At 44.4% G+C, this 19176-nt stretch overlaps 1 protein-coding gene across 3 annotated transcripts in view; it reads right to left on the minus strand.

The window, feature by feature from the left end:
• Positions 1–10003: 10003 nt before the first annotated feature.
• The window catches only part of ANXA6 (annexin A6), a 111276-nt gene continuing 102103 nt past the window's right edge, over positions 10004–19176 (minus strand). For all 3 annotated transcript variants that reach the window (XM_056516910.1, XM_056516911.1, XM_056516909.1), the window contains 5 exons: positions 18416–18509; positions 17247–17342; positions 15915–15973; positions 15679–15801; positions 10004–10404 (listed from right to left, as the gene is read on the minus strand). In XM_056516910.1, the coding sequence (XP_056372885.1) occupies positions 10345–10404; positions 15679–15801; positions 15915–15973; positions 17247–17342; positions 18416–18509 (432 nt within the window). In that variant the 3' untranslated portion in view covers positions 10004–10344. The remainder of the gene's footprint in view (positions 10405–15678; positions 15802–15914; positions 15974–17246; positions 17343–18415; positions 18510–19176) is intronic.

A 19176-nucleotide genomic window follows, 5' to 3' on the forward strand; every position in this document is an offset into this window, starting at 1 on the left:
AATCTGTGCTACCTAATGTGGGGAAATTGCTACCTAATGTGGGGAAATTGCTACCTAATGTGGGGTAACTGGTACCTTCCTAATGTGGGGGAACTGGTACCAAATGTGGGGAATCTATGCTGCCTTATGTGGGGAATAGATGCTACCTAATGTGGAGAAACTGCGACCTGCTGCACTGCTGCCTACCTAATGCTCCCCCCCCTGGCAGTAGCACCCTCATCATCCACCAGCAACACCCCCCCCCCCAGCAGCACCTCCATCAACATATCCTGATGGTGGATGATGGAGGTGCTCCTGCCAGGAGGATGATCCTGCCGATGGATGATGGGGGTGATACTGCCAGGGGGATGGCCAGTAGCACCCTCATCATCCTCCAGCAACACCCCCCCAGTAGTAGCACCCCCATCATCCACTAGCAACCCCACCAATACCCCCCTCCCGTGGTAATAGAATCAGCTAACGGATGTTGAGGGGTGTTACTTTGGTTGTGGTATTATATTCAGACGGTGCACTGTATGGCAACGTTATATTCAGAGGGCGCAGTGGGTGGTAGTATTATATTCAGAGGGGGCAGTGTATGGCAACGTTATATTCAGAGGGCGCAGTTTGTGGTAGTATTATATTCAGAGGGCGCAGTTTGTGGTAGTATTATATTCAGAGGGCGCAGTTTGTGGTAGTATTATATTCAGAGGGCGGAGTTTGTGGTAGTATTATTAGAGATGAGCGAACTTACAGTAAATTCGATTCGTCACGAACTTCTCGGCTCGGCAGTTGATGACTTATCCTGCGTAAATTAGTTCAGCCTTCAGGTACTCCGGTGGGCTGAAAAAGGTGGATACAGTCATAGGAAAGAGTCTCCTAGGTCTGTATCCACCTTTTCCAGCCCACCGGAGCACCTGAAAGCTGAACTAATTTACGCAGGATAAGGCATCAACTGCCGAGCAGAGAAGTTTGTGACGAGTTGAATTTACTGTAGTTTGCTCATCTCTAAGTATTATATTCAGAGGGTGCAGTGGGTGGTAGTATTATATTCCGAGGGTACAGTATGTGGCGGCATTATATTCAGGTGTACAGTATGTGGCAGATTTATATTCAGGGGTACAGTATGTGGCAGATTTATATTCAGAGGGTACAGTATGTGGCAGATTTATTTTCAGAGGGCGCAGTTTGTGGTAGTATTATATTCAGAGGGTGCAGTTTGTGGTAGTATTATATTCAGAGGGTATAGTTTGTGGCGGTATTATATTCAGGGGTACAGTATGTGGCAGATTTATATTCAGAGGGTACAGTATGTGTCGGTATTATATTCAGAATGTACAATGTGTTGTAGTATTATATTCAGTGGGTACAGTGTGTGGTGGTATTATATTCGGGGGTACAGTATGTGGCAGATTTATATTCAGAGTGTACAGTATGTGTTGGTGTTATATTCAGAATTTACAGTGTGTGGTAGTATTATATTCAGTGGGTACAGTGTGTGGCGGTATATTCAGGGGTACAGTATGTGGCAGATTTACATTCAGAGTGTACAGTATGTGTTGGTATTATATTCAGAATGTACAGTGTGTGGTAGTATTATATTCAGAGGGTATAGTGTGTGGCGGTATATTCAGGGGTACAGTATGTGGCAGATTTATATTCAGAGTGTACAGTATGTGTTGGTATTATATTCAGAATGTACAGTGTGTGGTAGTATTATATTCAGTGGGTATGGTGTATGGAAGGTTTATAATCAAAGAGTATAGTGAATAGTAGTATTATATTTAGAGGATACAGTGTCTGGCAGGTTTATAATAATAATTGTTTTCATATAGAGGATGAGAATGCGCTGACATAGTGAGGAGACGTCTGGGCGTCACATTCTGCAGAGAGAAGTTTTAGCTGGAACAAGTCCTGGCGGTATGTACCATCTGAATTAGATAAGTGAAGACTATAGAGAAGACGTCACCTGTAGTCATTGATATCATTGTGTATTCTCCTCACTATAGAGAAGACGTCACCTGTAATCACTGATATCATTCTGTATTCTCCTCACTATAGAGATGTCACCTGTAGTCACTGATATCATTGTTCATTCTCCTCTCTATGTCCTATCAGAGCTGTAGTCACTTGTCAGTTCTACAGTTAGGTCAGTGAAACTACAACTCCCAGCATAACCTCACCACTGCTCAAAGGGGTACTCTACTGGAAAAAAAATGTTTTAATCAGCTGGTGCTACAAAGTTAAACAGATTTGTAAATTACTTCTATTTAAAAATCTTAATCCTTCCAGTACTTATTAGCTACTGTATAAGCGATTCACAGGAAGTTATTTTCTTTTTTAATTTATTTTCTGTCTGACCACAGTGCTCTGTGCTGACACCTCTGTCCATGTCAAGAACTGTCCATAGTAGGAGCAAATCCCCATAGCAAACCTATCCTGCTCTGGACAGTTCCTGACATGGACAGAGGTGTCAGCAAATAGCACTGTGGTCAGACTGGAAAGAACTACACAACTTCCTGTGGAGCATACGCCAGCTTATAAGTACTGTAAGTATTAAGATTTTAAATAGAAGTAATTTAAAAATCTGTTTAACTTTCTGGCACCAGTTGATATAAAAGTAAATGTTTTCCAGTGGAGTACCCCTTTAAGTAATTCTGGGAGCTGTATATTTCAATGGTGAAAACTTCTTTAACACTTTCCCATTCTGTGGCAACTGGTATATCTGATTATTATACTGGAATTTCTCACAATGCGCTACAACAGTGGTGTCTGTCACAACAGGCTAAAAACTTACTGGGGGGAGGGGGTAGGTATGGGGGTGACACAATTTTCTACCGCACCGGGTGACACCAACCCTAGCAACGCCACTGTGTATGCTATTGAGTGACTTCGGGTTTCTTGGTTCCCAGCACCTCCGGTCCCACAGGCATCAGGACTCCACGTTGCCACAGTGACAGAACGCTAGCCTCCACAGTACATACTGACATTATTGGTCTTTCTCCACAGCAGTGCCCTCTAGCTTGTGATAGTTAGTGTTAATACCATGTACCCCTGGGGCCATAACATCTGCCCCGCATCTACCTCACACCCCACCTGTGGCACACCACAATTTCATTTGGATTCTGCGATGTTCAAACGTCAGAATTTCCAGAAACATCTGGAGCGGAAATTCAGATTCAGGCGTCTGCAAAAAAGATTAGTCAAGTCTATTCCTTCTGTGGAGTCCGCAAGGAAATGCATTGCCGTCTATCAGCCAGCGCATTTCCAAGTGGTTAGTCAAATGTGCGGAATGTCCGCACCTGTTTTTCATGAGGACATTCCGCACATTTCTCGCCTGTTTGAACATAGGCTATTATTAAAAATCACCCTGTCACAACTCTGAAGAGTTAATGTAACAAAAGTAAATTGACTGTTGACCTCGACACAAAAAAAGATTCTAAAAGAAAAAAATAAGACACTTCCGTTTACATGTATGTATGGTGTCCAACAATTAAACAGCAAGAATGTTGTTGCCTAAGAACTGGGTTACCACCTTGTGATGAATCTATACAATCTATATATGCTGTGGCTTTTAAATTCAGGTCAAAATGTTCTTAAAATAGCTGTAAAACATATATAAGTAAATAAAAGCCACATTGAAAGATATCCTCAAGATAAATAAACACAAAGTTTCAAGGTTTATTTTATGCAATCCAGCAACCTGAAAGGGGAAAAACAAATCTTTGTTTCCAACCAATTCAACCCGCCTCCTTGACACTTGGCTGAAAAATAAAAAGGCGGGGCATGGCCTGCATGCTGGACTGAGCGGATGCGTGAGCTAGAGCTCCCGCTCCCTCAGGCTCTTCTACCCTGAGTAAATTACACTGAGGGTCCGCAACCCACCTCACCTGGCCATACCTGTGCGTCCTGTGAAGAGGGGTCTCCCTGCGGTGGACTTCTTATTTTCCCGGCATAGGTGCTTGCCTGTCTGGGATCATGGGCGGAGGTGATCCAGCAGCACTGACGGAGGAGATCCGGTGGGTGCCGTGCTGAGAGTAGCTCTGGTGGGGCGCCGGAGTGTGGAGGAGCTGCGGGGGCCGAAGTCCTGGTGTCTGGGGGCTGGCTATGGGTCCCTGGAGCGCTAGGGGGACGCCGACCTTGGCTGCATTTCGTGGGCGTGGCCTAGTGGTTGCCTAGGCAGCTCCTGCCGGCGGGACTGTGAGGTGCGCTGCGCTCATTCTGTGCCCAGCCACGTCGCTTTCTCCTGCTGGAGCCTGCTGCAGAGGGATCCTGCTGACCCTTACTGGATGCTTTTAGGAAGTGGTGGACCCCTGGCCCCTGAATTGGCCTCTACGCTGCATTCTGAAGTGTGCTGTGGACCCTGCCCTGCTGTGCCTTTCTAACACTGCATTATGCCGCTGCCCTGTTTGGAGCCCTGAACTGTGAGTCTTGCTGGGACCTGTTGTTCTCCCCGATTGTCACTGCTGGACTGCTTCTCCAACTACAGTGGGGATTCTCCCTTTGGGGGGTTTTCTGAGAACTGTTCTCTCTACGTCTGCCTTTTCTCTGTCTGCGGTCACCCTACCTGCTACTATGGGTGGTTCACGCAATAAGGCCAAAAAAGCCAAGGTGGCTGCTGAGGCGGCTCGACAGTCTTCTGAAGATGACAATTCCTCCAATGATGGTTCCTTACAGTTGGGTAGTCCGTCCCCCAGGGACTCCTGTGCACCTACCCCTCTGCCATCTAAGGTGTCCTCCCATGCGGCTAAAGCACTCTTATATTCCAGAGCCCATGACAGACCAGACCGTGACTCTCCTGATCCATCCCTCCCGCTGTTTGAGGGTCCTGATAGCCCCCCGTGGCCCTGCTCTCCAGTCCGTTCTCCGTATACTGCTTCGGATATTGATCAGAAATTTGCTGAAGTCCTGGCGGCCATCACAACCTGCCAAACCTTAATGCTCTCTAGGGTTGAGGAACTGCAACAAGATTTTGTTATTCAGCTACATTAAACCCAGAAGCTTTAGGATCGTACCAAAGAGGTGGAATATAGGGTCTCTACAGTGGAGGAGACCCTGCAACCAATTCCCCAGCAAAAAGCTACTCTCCAGTGTCAGATGAAAGGAGTGGATGACCGAGCAGACGACTTTGAGAATCGTTTACGCAGAAATAATATCAGCTTGGTGGGCCTTCCAGAGAGGGCCAAGGGATCTGATGCAGTTGTCTTCCTGGAAACCTGGCTTAAAGAACTGCCTGCTGATACTTTCTCCCCTTACTTTTCTGTGGAACAGGCTCATAGGGTCCGGGGCAGGCCTCCATAGGGGGGTCCCTCTAGGTTCTTTCTGGTGAAATTGTTGCACTTTAAAGACAGAGGGGGAGATTTATCAAACAATTTAGACTGTTTTTTCCTGTCTAAATTTGTCGCACAGAAAGTCGCAGTCTAAATATGTGCGACTTTTGCTGTAGAGGATTTTTAGAACATGATGCATGCTAGTCTATTTTAGACGGAAATGCATTGGAAAATGCATTGGTGCTGAATTTATCAAGTGCAACTTTTGTGCGACAAGTCGCATCTGCCCAAAATACGCTGAAATGTCAGACCATGTTGGAGCAGGTCTAAATGCAGTTTAAGCTGTAGACCCTGAAGTCTGAGCACAGTATTTATCAAGGGCTATGAGACCTTTGATAAATTAGGAGCACAATAGACAGGAGACTACCACATACACTGGTCTATAAGCATACCCAGAATAGACTAGATTAGTAAATGTCCCCCAGAGACACTATCCTGAGGGCAGTGCGCCTCAAAGGTGAGGTCCTTTTCAACGGTGCCAGAGTTGCCTTTTACCTGGACTTCTCAGTGGAACTTCGCAAGCACAGGATGAAATTCACTGAAGTTCGCCAGCGCCTCCAGTCTAAAGGTTACAAGTATGCCATGCTGTTCCCGGCACGGTTGCGAGGGGTGGATGGCGAGTCTACGAGATTCTTCACCTCTCCTGCAGATGCTCTGCAGTGAGCGGATGCTGCACCGCCTGCTCACTCTACCTCCTATTGGACGTATAACTATCCTTCTTGTCTAGATAGTCTAGGTGTTAGGGAGTTCCCTGTTTAGGGCATTGCCTAGGTTCCTTTTTCCCTAGGGCTGTCCCAAAATGCTGACAAGGTATTATGGGAGATGTAGTCCAAAACATCTGCAGTGCTGAAGGTTGCCTATACCTGGTGTAGGTGGGTTGATTGTTTCCTATCATTCTATGGTTGGGAGGGAGGGTTGGGTTGCTGGATTGCTCTACTTAGCTAGTGCTAGTCTTTCCCCATTTCTAGCATAGTTTAGGGAATAGGTCTGCACGTGTTCTCTTAGTCTAAGACAGGGTGTTTTGGGGAATGTTATTTACTTGTTTTTCTGTTTCTATGTGTTTTTGTGCCCAGTCTGTTGATGTGCCTGTTGCCTGTATGGTTTGTGCGCCCTGGGGTGCTCTTCTCTCTATTCCGAGTCTTGGTGAGGTCTCCTCCTGTCAGTGGCGGTCTCCAATGGTATGATGGGGGTCACTTAAAGTTCTTAGTTGGAACGTCCGGGGACTTAATTCTAAGTTTAAGCGGGCGTTGTGTTTAGATTTTGTTAAACATCACTCCCCACATATTATCTGTCTAAACGAAACCCATCTTACGGGTCAGAAGGTGTTGGCCCTTAGGAGGGCGTGGGTGGCTAGGGGTTATTATGCTTGCTTCTTATCCACTTCTGCCAGGGGGGTGTTGGTCCTAGTGTCTAAAGCATTGCCTATAGAGGTCTCTCAGGTTGTACTCCTTTAGTTTTGTCTTGGTATCCTTGTATGTTCCCCCTCCCTTCCAGATGGAGGTGTTGGATGTTATTACTGCTAAACTGCTTACTTTCCCAAATGACCCTGTTCTTTTTATAGGAGACATTAATGCTGTTCCGGACCCACAGATCGATCGCACCAATGCCGTGGACCATGGTTCTCCTCAGCTTGCGTCTTGACGTCTGGCGTTGGCTCTTACTGAGGCCTGGAGATGGAAGTATCCGAATGATTCGGGCTTCTCCTTCTATTCTGCGGTGCACAAGTCCATCTCTAGTATTTACCTTGCCTATGCCTCAGCTGACCTTCTGCCTCTGGTAAGTGATATCCAATACACTAGTAGGGGAGGCTCATGTTAGTTACTGAACTCATAATTGGGATCGTCCTGATGTTCTGGTACAGTGGGATGCCTATAAGCTATGAGGGGGGCTATAAGGCCACTATAAGGCTACTTCATAGTAGGAGTGGCCGGCCAGCGGGCCTCTTACGTGGCTACGGAGCGGGCTCTTCAGACAGAGATTGGAGTGTTGGAAGCGGTAGTGATTAGGAATCCCTCTCCCCAGGTTGAACAGGAGTGGGCCAAGGCCCAGAGGTCTCTATTGATCTTGCAGAAGGACTGGGTGCAATTGAAATTAGTGGACAGGGAAGCGGCCTTGTTTGAGTATGGGGATAAAAATGGGAAGCTCTTGGCTTACTTATCAAAGGAGACGAGGCCGTTGTCCTCTATACCCTGTATATGTGGGCAGGATGGTACCTTGGTCCGGGATCCAGTGGCTGTTAATATTTTTTTTTGGGCCTTTTATAGCGACTTTTATTCTTCTGGTTATGCTAACGTTGCAGATGGTTTTGTCTCCTTGGCGGGTCTCCTCCTCTTCCCCTCTCAGTCCTGCACAGGCTTCTACCCTGGATGCTCCCTTTACGGTTGAGGAGGTCTCTCAGACCATTAGGGAATTACCTACCGGGAAGACCCCAGGTTTGGATGGGATGGTTGGGGCCTGGTATGGGTTGAACGAGGAGAAATAAATCCTTATATTGCTCAAATTGTATGATGCTGCCTATGAGTTGAGAAGGCTCCATGACTCTATGAGGGAGGCCCTAATTGTAGTTATCCTTAAGCCCGGAAAGGATCTGATTCTGCCGGACTCTTACCGTCCTATTTCCCTATTAAATGTGGATATTAAAATTCTCGCTAAAATCCTTGCAAATAGGCTTAAGGGGGTCATTACTTCACTCGTTCACCCTGAACAGACGGGCTTCTTGCCGGGTAGGGCTACAGATGTTAATGTTAAAAGACTCCAGCTTGATCTATCTGCCTCGGAGGGCGATGCTTCTGCGGGTTTTGTGGCCAGCTTGGATGTTCATAAGGCCTTTGACTCAGTCGAATTGCACTATCTCTGGTGCCTGTTGCGTGCCCTCCGATTTGGACCTCGCTTTGGGAATTGGGTTAGGTTGCTGTATGATCAGCCTAGGGCCGTATCCCAACTAATCTTGATGTGTCTGACTCGTTTACTTTGGGCAGGGGTACCAGGCAGGGCTGTCACCTTTCCTGTTTGCTCTGGTGGTGGAGCCATTGGCTGCAGCAATCCGTGTCTCTGGATATATTCGTGGTATACAGCAAGGGTCCTTGGTGGAGAAGGTCTCTATGTATGCCGATGATACCTTAGTTTATCTGGCTGATGCTGATGAATCTCTCTTGGCTTTGTTTGACCTCGACACTTCTGTCTCTTTTTTGGGCGTGCGTGTTAATTGCCTTTATCCAACGGTGTGGTCCTTCCGCCTTCTCTTCTGGAGGGCCTCCAGCTGGAGGAGGGTTTCCGCTATTTGGGGGTGGAGGTGTCTGTTTCCCCGGGCACCTTTATGGCCCTTAATCTTATGCCCCTTTTCACCCTTACTAACACTAGACTGCGGGGTTTGTCCTCCTTGCCTTTATCCTTGCTGGCCGTGTGAACATCTTTAAAATGATCTATCTTATCCCCTATCCAAAGGATAGGGGATAAGATGTCTGGTCGTGGGGGGGTTTGGCCGCTGGGACCCCCGCGATCTCCGTGCAGAAACCTGGCGTTGTGAACATTATGTTCAGAGGGCTGGGTTCGGGAGGCCGTGGTCGTAACGGTGTGACAGCTGAATGGAGGGGGCGTGGCGTGATGTGACATCACGAGGGGGCATGGTGTGAAGTCACAACCACAGCCTTCTGAACATAATGTTCAGTACAGCGGGTATCTGCATGGAGATCACAAGGGAATCCCAGCGGCCAGACCACGCTATTAGTGTTGGGCATGAATATTCGCATTTAGAATTTTTATCGCGAATATTGCAAATTTGCGAATATTGCAAATATATTCGCTATATATACGAAATTGCGAATATTCATTTTCTGCATATGCGCATATGTGAATATTCACTTATTCCTTCTTTTCACTTGTGGGCCAATTAGAATATTTTCGAATATGGCCAATGCCGCTCATCACTACCCGCGATCAGACATCTTATTCCCTACCCTTTGGATAGGGGATGAGATATCTAGCAATGGAGTACCCCTTTAAGAACACAGCCCATTTTGGCCTTGAGGACACAGCTAATTTTCATTTTTGCATTTAGTTTTTTCCTCCTCGCCTTCTAAGACGCGTAACATTTATTAATCTATCCACAGTCCCATATGGGGGCTTGTTTTTTGCGCGACCAACTGTACTTTGTAAAAACACATATCATTTTACCATAAAATCTATGAAGAAACCAAAAATATTATTTGTCGGGGGAAATTGATAAGAACCACTCAATTTAGCAACTTTTGATGGGCTTGGTTTTTACGCAATGCACTTCAAGGAAAAAATTACTCACTATCTTTATTCTGTAGGTCAATGTGAAACACTTGAAATGCGGAGTAGCTGGGGACACAGTGATTTATGATTCCTTTAATGTGGAGAGCTGGAGGTGTATGCAGCCTCAGCCTATCACACACTGGTGCTTTCTGCTGTTCACAGCAGGGAGGGAGCTGCGAGGAGCTGGGCTGATGAATTGGGGTGGGGATCGAAGGTAAAAGAAAAGAATATGAAGCATCCAGTGGAGACCACAGAAGCCATGCATATTGGATAAAGTTGATTCCAGGGAACATATTAAACATAGTGTAATGGCGTTTTAGTGGCTTAAATAGTTTACACAGCTTTTATTAAAAATTTTTTTTTTTTTTTTTTATATTTGTGTCCCAACAGCAAAAGTAAGAGGCGGAGAATGACACTTATGTATAAAGACACTTTATTTCAACTTGACTAAATCCTTCCAAATAGTGAAGGACCTAGAAATAGCATTGGTGTTGTAAGAAATAGTTTCCAAGTGTCATATACACAGCAGTTTCTGGCTTATAAGGCCAATCTGTTACAATTTGGTGATCCCATATTTATCACCCCCAACCTACATCGCCCTCCCACATCCCATGCAATGTATTTCTTTGGTGCATTCTCTATTGCTTGGTGACGTTGTCCTTTCACAGTTGCTCTGCAGGTCCTAGATGCTATCTACCACAAAGACATTTAGCGTGTGAGCTCACGGATGGATGTAGAAAAAGTCCGGGTTCCTGGTTTAGTCATCTCCTCCACAGATGATCAGAAGAGCCTTGAGGTAGTCGCCAGATGTTTCACTCTATACGGAAATAAATATTTGACAGTAAAATGTCTGAAACAGAAAGTTTTATGTTCTAAATGTTTTGCTTTGCATTTTCCAAAACTTTCCACTTTTTTATCATGATGTCATTTTTAGGTCAAGCATCTTATGCTTATACCCTCATAGCTATTGGAGCTTTGGTTTCCTGATACATAGCTAAAAATCCCCTGCATAGATAGTTAAAGGCTATAGAGACCTTTTGAAGTTTTATTTTTGCATTGTACTTGGTTCACAAGCATATTCTTCCCAATAGGTCTTTATTAAACATTTTGCTCAGTTTTTTTCCCCTGCAGTCTGAATGTTTTAACATGTAGCGCAGGTGGCTCTGTTCTTGTTCAAGGTATGTTCACATGGCAGAAGATTTGCAGATTGTCTGCCCGGAAAACATAGGCAGACATGTCAGTTCTTTCGGCGGAGGTTAGCATTGGGATTTCCGCTGAAGAATTTTTCCGCCAGATTCTGTTTGCAAATTCTATCATGTGAACGTAGCCTTACGCTATGTTCACACGGTAGAATTTCCTCACTTAATTTCCTATACTTCTACATGGAAAAACCATGACACACAAGTCATTCGAAACAGATTTCAAGTAGAATTTCCATGTGGAAATTCTGCCTGGAATCAAAGCCCCATTGGCGTCAATGGAAGGTCCCAACAAGGAGTATTTTCTGATTTGAAGATGATTTCATTATGTACCTGGCAGACAGTAATGGACATGCTTAGGAAGGGTCTGCGCTTGTCTTGGGGCTAAATGGCTATGTTGTGAGATTACCATAACACTGTGGCTAACTTTTTGTGAACAGAGTATTTCCTGTTGGATTTCGTTCTCAAACTACAAATCCCATAGTTCCATGCTTTTAAGTGTGATTTTCCTCCCTCCCACACATCCGACACCTCACCCATTGAAACACAAATGAGTTGCATTTTATTTAAAAGACCAGTGTTTTCTAACACAGGTGTCTACAGCTATTGCAAAATGATCTCTTTCCCACTCAGCAGTCGCTCCACCCACTGAAGCAGGACAGGTTCCCTGTCATTACCTGACTAGTGATGTCAGGTCACGATGCACTGCAACCTGGGAAAACCCAAGACCTGAGTAATTTTGTAGGCTGTTAAAAATAAATATTGGGGCGAAAATCACAGAAGAATTGCGAGACTACCGTCATTCGCAGGTACAGACACTATATTACGAACTACACTAACTTTACAGCCCCTGTAGTATAGTCAAATAAAAAAAAAATAAAAAAATTCCTGGAATACCCCTTTAAGAATTTACATCAATAGAACTTTGATTCCACAAAGATTCCAAGCAGAATTTCCACATGGAATGACAGCGCTAAGACTGCTCACATATCCGTATATGCTGTCTCCATATACAGCAATACATTTTTGAGTAAATGTCCATCAAAAGAAATGTCAATTCTTTCGGTGGAGGCCTGAATCAGGATTTCAGCGTTGCGGCAGAAACCCAATGAAAACAATGTAATTCTGCAGCAATGGAATTTCCAAGCAAAATTTTTCCTCCAGATTCCGCTCAGAAATTCTATTGTGTGAAAATGGCCTCAGTGAAATCCATCAAAAGGTACCTGCCTTACGGCTCGGCTCCAGCAACCATCCTGAAATATGTTAAAAGTAATAAGAACAGATAAGAGGTCAACAGATTTGGGGTGCAAGGGATTGCCCAAAATGCACCAAAATAATTTATATATTTTAATTTAACTACATAAGTCAGGAATGGCGCCACAGATCGACGTCACCTGCACTATTACCCTGTATAACCAGGTGAGTGCGGGTGTCGCTGCTGTCACTTTCTCTTTGAAAATGTTGCTGTTTCTCTTCTGCAACATCCATCCCTATTGATAAATTTTACTCTGAGAACAGAGCAGCCTGTGCTATATTTGAAACATGAAGGTTGCAGAAGAGAAACAGCAACATTTTTAGTGAAGACCTATGGGAAAATATGTTTTTTTTAATGCCATAATGAGTACAATTCAATAATAAAAAATAATGCATTCTCAAGTGTCAATGGGAGGGGTTGAATCTCAGCACTAACACAGAGAAGCTGTTTGAAGGAACTAAGCGCACCAAGGTAAGGGAAGCCGCTTCTTCAGCATGTACAAGGGTGGTATATCGGCATGCCGTACACTTAGTGGTGGGATGGGCAGTGTATTGCAGCCTTGCCGAACGGAGCAATGTAAACATAGAAGAAACTAATGTGCCTATCCAAGAACATGCACCCCTTCAAACAGCTGATCAGCAGGGGTGCCAAAAGTTGGTTCCCCACAACCTGATAGTGATGATTTATCAGTTAGGATAGTCCATCAATATTCTTAACTTGGGAAGCCCTTTTAACATAGAAACATAGAATGTGTCGGCAGATAAGAGCCATTTGGCCCATCTAGTCTGCCCAATATCGTACTTGTCCCTATCTGATATGAAGGATAGCCTAATGCCAATCCCATGCATGCTTAAAGGGGTAGTCCAGTGTAGAACAACTTATCCCCTATCCTAAGGATAGGTGACAAGTTTCAGATCGTGGGGGGTCCGACCGCTGGGGCCCCCTGCAATTTCCCATACGGGGCCCCGGCTCGCTGGCCAGAGAGCGCGTGCCGACCACCACATGAAGCAGCGGCCGACATGCCCCTTCAATACAGCGCTATGGCAGAGCCGGAGCACTGCCTTTGGCAATCTCCGTCTCTGCCAATAGCACTGTATTGAGGGGGCGTGGTCGGCACACACTCTCTGGCTAGGGAGCTGGGGCCCCGTAGGGAGATCGCGGGGGGCCCTAGCGGTCGGACCCCCCATGATCTGAAACTTATCCCCTATCCTTAGGAGAGGGGATAAGTTGTTCTACACTGGACTACTCCTTTAAACTCCTTCACTGTATTTGCAGCTACTACTTCTGCAGGAAGGTTATTCCATGCATCCACTACTCTCTCAGTAAAGTAATTTAAAACTATGTCCACTTGTGGTAGTTTTTCTTCTTTTAAATTTTCTCTGCTCCTTTATCGTGTTGATTCCCTTTATGTATATAAAAGTTTCTATCATATCCCTTCTGTCTCGCTATACATGTTAAAGGGGTTGTGCGCTGGCCTACCTTTCGGAGCTCCGCACGCAGCGTCCTGAAGTTCATTACTCCGAATGCTGTGTGCGGGCTTCCGTGTTCGCGGCCGCCCCCTCGTGACGTCACGCCCGCCCCCTCAACGAAAGTCTATGGGAAGGGGGCGCGACTGCTGTCACGCCCCTTCCCATAGACTTTGGTTGAGGGGGCGGGCGTGACGTCACGAGGGAACAGGCGTGACGTCACGAGGGGGCGGCTGCAAACACGGAAGCCCGCACACAGCGTTCGGCGTAATGAACTTCAGGACGCTGCGTGCACAGCTCCGAAAGGTAGGGAAGCGTACAACACCTTTAAGGTCCTTTAACCTTTCCTGGTAAGTTTTATCCTGCTATCCAATCCAATGTACTTGTTTATTAGCTCTTCTCTGAACTCTCTCCATAACATCTATATCCTTCTGAAGATACGTCAGCACTGCCGGACCGTGAGGCCTGTGCCGGACCAATGGGGGCTCGTAGGAAGGTATGTATGAGTTTATTTTGTTTATTTTTGAGGCCCGGGCACGGGAATATATAAATGTGTACCACTACAGTTGTCCTTTATAGGAAAACTGTCACATATTTTCTCCTGCACTATCCACAGGTTTTGGTGGATAGTGCGGGAGACGCTGATTAAAACGAGCCCTACCTTGGTCTGTGGATAGTGCGCGAGAAAATATGTGACAGTTTTCCTTTAATGATTTTGCTAGTACATCGCTAAGCTCTTTTAGTATCTTTGGGTGTATCCCATCAGGCCCCTGTGACTTGTCTGTCTTAACTTTAGACAGCTGACTTAGATGATTTCTTAGTCTTTATCCCTAATTGAGGTCCTTTTCCTTCATTTTGTTCTGGAAAAACTGAACAGAAATGTTTATTGAGGCAGTTGGCTAGTCCTTTATCCTCTACTACATATATTCCTTCCTCTGTTTTTAAAGGGGTTATCCAGCATAATGTGATTTTAGTATGTACCTGGCAGGCAGTAATGGAAATGCTTAGGAAGGATCTGCACTTGTCTTGGGCTAAATGGCTATGCTGTGAGATTACCAGAACACTGTGGCTAGCTTTCTGTGAACTTGTATTTCCTGTTTTCAGTTTTCTTGTTTGCCTACAAATCCCATGATACCATTTTCCTCCTTCCCACACATCAGCCACCCCACCCATTGAAACATAAATAAGCTGCAGACCTGTGGTCTTCAATCAGGGTGCCTACAGCTGTTGCATTAGTTGCAGATTGATCCCTCCACCCATTGAAGCAGACAGGCTCCCTGTCATCAGCTGACTAGTGAGTCAGGTCTCAACCACATTGCAAGCTGGGAAAAATCTGAAACAACAGTCATTTTGTATGCTGTTAAAAATAAATAATGGGGTGAAAATCACATAAGAATTGTGAGAAAACCGTCACACACAGGTAAAGACACTATATTATGAACTACACTAACTTTACAGCCCCTGTAGCATAGTCAAATAAAAAAAAATTCCCGGAATACCCCTTTAACTTAGTTATACTTTATTTTAATTTCCTTTTTTAAATTTATATATCTGAAGAATATCTTATGTCCTTTCTTCACTGACTGAGCTAGTTTCTCTTCTGCCTGTGCTTTAGAAGCTCTTATAACTTGCTTGGCCTCTTTCTTCCTAATCTTATAGATTTCCTTATCTTCATTGCTTTAGTTTTTTTTTTTTTTTTTTTTTTTTTATTACTGAATGCCAGCTTTTTGATTTTTATGATTTTGGCTACTTCTGCATAGTTCCACAGTGGTCTCTTAACCTGTCAATAACCAAGGTATCATCATTTACATTGGCACAGGGCATGGCTGGTGCATGGGGTCTGTAAGTATGTATGCTGTTTATTTAAGGGTCATGTTAAGATGGAATGGTTTCAAAAATCAAAGGATGAATCGGATATGCTTCATTCTCCTGCTTAGTCCCCAGATCTTAACCCATTTGATGGTCTTGGAAATGCGGAAAGACTGTGCACAGAATGTTTATACTGTACAACTATGAACCTTGCAGCAGTTGCGCATTATCATAATGTCCCAAGTGTACGCCATCTTTGGTACACATTCCAAACATCACTTGGATCACATAACATAAACACATTGTGACCTCTCTAAATAGGGGTGTAATTCAGCACGTCCCCAATCTATCTGGTTACATACTTCAAGGCAGTTATGCAGAGACTTCTCGTATTCATTCTTGAACTCTTGGCGAATGTTGAACAAGTCAATTTCACTCCTGGAGATCAGGATCCTGGTCAAAGTCCGTTCATCTGTCCCAGCTCCCTAAAGAAAGAGAATCAAAACCAATCTGAGAAATGTGCACAAGACTATATTATGTAACCATTCACACCTAACCACAGGATACATAACAGATCGATATGTTGTTTGTTTTTTACCTTCATTGCTTTGTAGAGGCGTTCTGCGAAGAAGGCTGGTTTATTCTTCACACTGCGGACTAAAGGGAAGGAAAAGGGTCTTTTATATCAATTTTTAAAGGGGTTTGGACAGAACTGGGTAGGGGGGCTACCCTTACAAAGCCAGTGGTAGATATGAAACATGACTATGAGGCAAAGGCTAAGCAGGCAGAAAACAAACAGTAATGTGCATAGAGCTGGGTGTTTGTTGGATTGGTTAACAGGATTTATGGCGGAAAACAAATATTTTAAAACCAACTTGTTCCAGAAAGTTATACAGATTTGTAAATTTAGTTTATTTAACAATCCTTAGCCTTCCAATACATACCAGCGGCTCTATGCTCCAGAGGAAGTTGTGTAGTTCTTTCCAGTCTGACCACAGTGCTCTCTGCTGCCACCTCAGTCCGTGTCAGGAACTGTCCAGAGCAGGAGCAAATCCCCATAGCAAACCTCTCCTGCTCCAGACAGTTCCTGACACGGACAGAGGTGGCAGCAGAGAGCACTGTGGTCAGTCTGGAAAGAACTACACAACATCCTCTGGAGCATACAGCAGCTGATAAGTACTGAAAGGATTAAGATGTTTAAATGATGTTTCTGGCACGAGTTGACAACATTTTACAAGAGTAGCTCTTTACGCTTTAAAGTGTTTTTAACAAAAACTCATCATTTATCTACAGGATAGGTGATAAGTGTCTAATAGCTTCCTCCATGAATGAAACAGTGCCTGGCAATGTGAAACGTTTGTTGCTCACCGGCCTTCTGCCTCTGTCCACATCAACCTTGCCATGAAGTTTTAAGAAGACCCCAATAAAGAACTTTCTTTAAAAAGTGAAGGTTGGGTGCTACTTTGAACTTTCTTTTGAATATATTTGCACCTATGAATCTATGGTTCTGCACCACCTATGCTTATTTTGTGAAGGCTGTACACAGCCCATTTACAAAATGTTTTGCCAATACCCTGCAGTTCCAGCACTTACAGTGTAGCATGTGCAGTGCTTGATGCAAAGTCTATGCGTAACAGGCATGATAGATTTAGAAGAGTACAGTGCTCTGCTGTTTCCAACAGCCCATAGAGAATAAATGGACTCCCCTCAAAAAAAGATCCTGAAACTGGCGATGCATTGAAACACATTAAGGAAAGTTGCATAATTATATTTGATGTACAATAATAAAATTAGACAACATATCTAAGGGATCAAAATCAATGATTCTAGAAGAGCAAGGAAGCAGTGAGAACAGCTGTGATACCATGTTGTCGTGGTATCAGATACTGGTCCGATATTGATGCCCAATAATGGGTAGGCCTCCACTTACCAATAGCCACAAATGCATCCTTCACATCCCCTGAGATTTCTTTTTTAATGGTATGTTCAATGTCATGGTTTGTCTGCTTAATAAACTCCTGGAATACTAGAAATAATAGAACAAAGAGTCAATATATAATACAAGTTTCATACACTGCTGTTATAGTGTGAAGTCTATGTACTCCGCCCCTAGACATCTTATCCAGAGGATTAGGGATAAGATGTCTGATTGCAGGGGCCCCCGACGCTGGGAACCCCTGCGATCTCTCCTGCAGCACCCCCTGTCATCTGGTGGAGCGGAGCAAGCTTCGCTATGTGCCTGATGACTGGAAATGCAGGGGCAGGAAAGATTGTGGGGGTTCTCATTGGCAGGACTCCAGCGATCAGACATCTTATCCCCTACTCTCCTTTGTATAGGGGATAAGAGGTCTAGGGGCGGAGTACCCCTTTAAGGATCGGACTAGCCCCCAGATTAATGTAAGATCTTTTGGTGAGCCCAGACTTTTACATGATAATGGACTCCAATGGTACAAAGAAGACAATCCCATTTGGAGGTGACTTTGGAGCCAGTCACTTGCCATTACAATCTATTTCATATGGGCTGATTTACAAATAACTGATCAGACCATATTGATGATGTGTGTGCGATGATATTAGCAAAGTTTACAATGCAATAAAGCTTGGGTCTGCACATGTTCTGTATCAGTGGGGCCTTAGAATAATTTTCTCTGCTAGACCCAAGTAACCCCAGCCCAACATCGATGCCATCCAGTCTGCATCATTTTATATATAGGAATGCCAGGATCACCATACAGAACCAAAAGTATAACCACCCTCACCTACCCCAAAAGAAGAAACAGACAGATATTCCACTTTCTGGGCATGGTTCCACCAAAGAATTTTATTTTAGTGCCACCAACATCCTAGGACCATCACAGGTTCCAGGTTGGTAATACATGCAAATATATTTTTTTCAATGCAAATGATTTTTTTTTTTTAAGTCAGCTAAAAATATTCATGGTAATTCTAATTCTCTTATCCACCCACTTATGCTAATTAGTTGTCACAGCCCAACCCCTTTTTTAAGGTGTCACTGTTTTGTGATACATTCTGAAAACCAATGAGTTCATTTCTGTCATTCTACAGTATCTACATGTAAACCAATAGAGCAGCGCTCACCTCTCCTGAGATGTGGATAGCTACGAGTGCACAAGATGGTCATAAAACGGGTTTCCAATGAGGTTGAGTCACCAGATCCTGAATCTGAGACTTCCTGAAAGCAAGCAAGCAAAAGGGACTAAGCAGTGACCAAGACAATGTGAAACATACAAATGTGCTATGATAGCTGGGAAAGCAGTCATAGATTTAAAGGGGTTGTCCAATTAAGAAAACATATATACCCTAGTGAAAGACCAAGTGAAAAACACATTAATGTGAATAGGCAATGTGTAATATTTAAACTTCCCTGTGGTGGAGCAGCAAGGAAACTGAGCACTTACTGACAGGTTTTCCAACAAATGGGAGCTGATCACTGGGGTACCCAAAAAGGGAACAAAGGGAACATCCATAGGTTTTAATAAGGTCCCATAACCTTACATGGGTGCTGTCAGATACAAAAAAATGTATATGTTGTATATCTTGAGAAAACAATAAACTTTCTAATAAACTTCATAAGAAAATGTTATTTCCTTTTTATAGAAACATGGCCTTGTCCAAACTGAAGCATAGGCATGGACAAAGTCCAGTAAGTGATGGTGTGCTAGCACTCCTCTGTGGCTGATAGGACAGGAGAGATCACAGAGGAGTGCTATCAGACAGGCGAGATCACAGAGGAGTCCTATCAGACAGTAGAGAGCACAGAGGAGTGCTATCAGACAGGAGAGAGCACAGAGGAGTCCTATAAGACAGGCGAGATCACAGAGGAGTCCTATCAGACAGGA

The sequence above is a fragment of the Hyla sarda genome, chromosome 4 (genome assembly GCF_029499605.1).
Source record: "Hyla sarda isolate aHylSar1 chromosome 4, aHylSar1.hap1, whole genome shotgun sequence".
Taxonomy (NCBI): Eukaryota; Metazoa; Chordata; class Amphibia; order Anura; family Hylidae; genus Hyla; species Hyla sarda.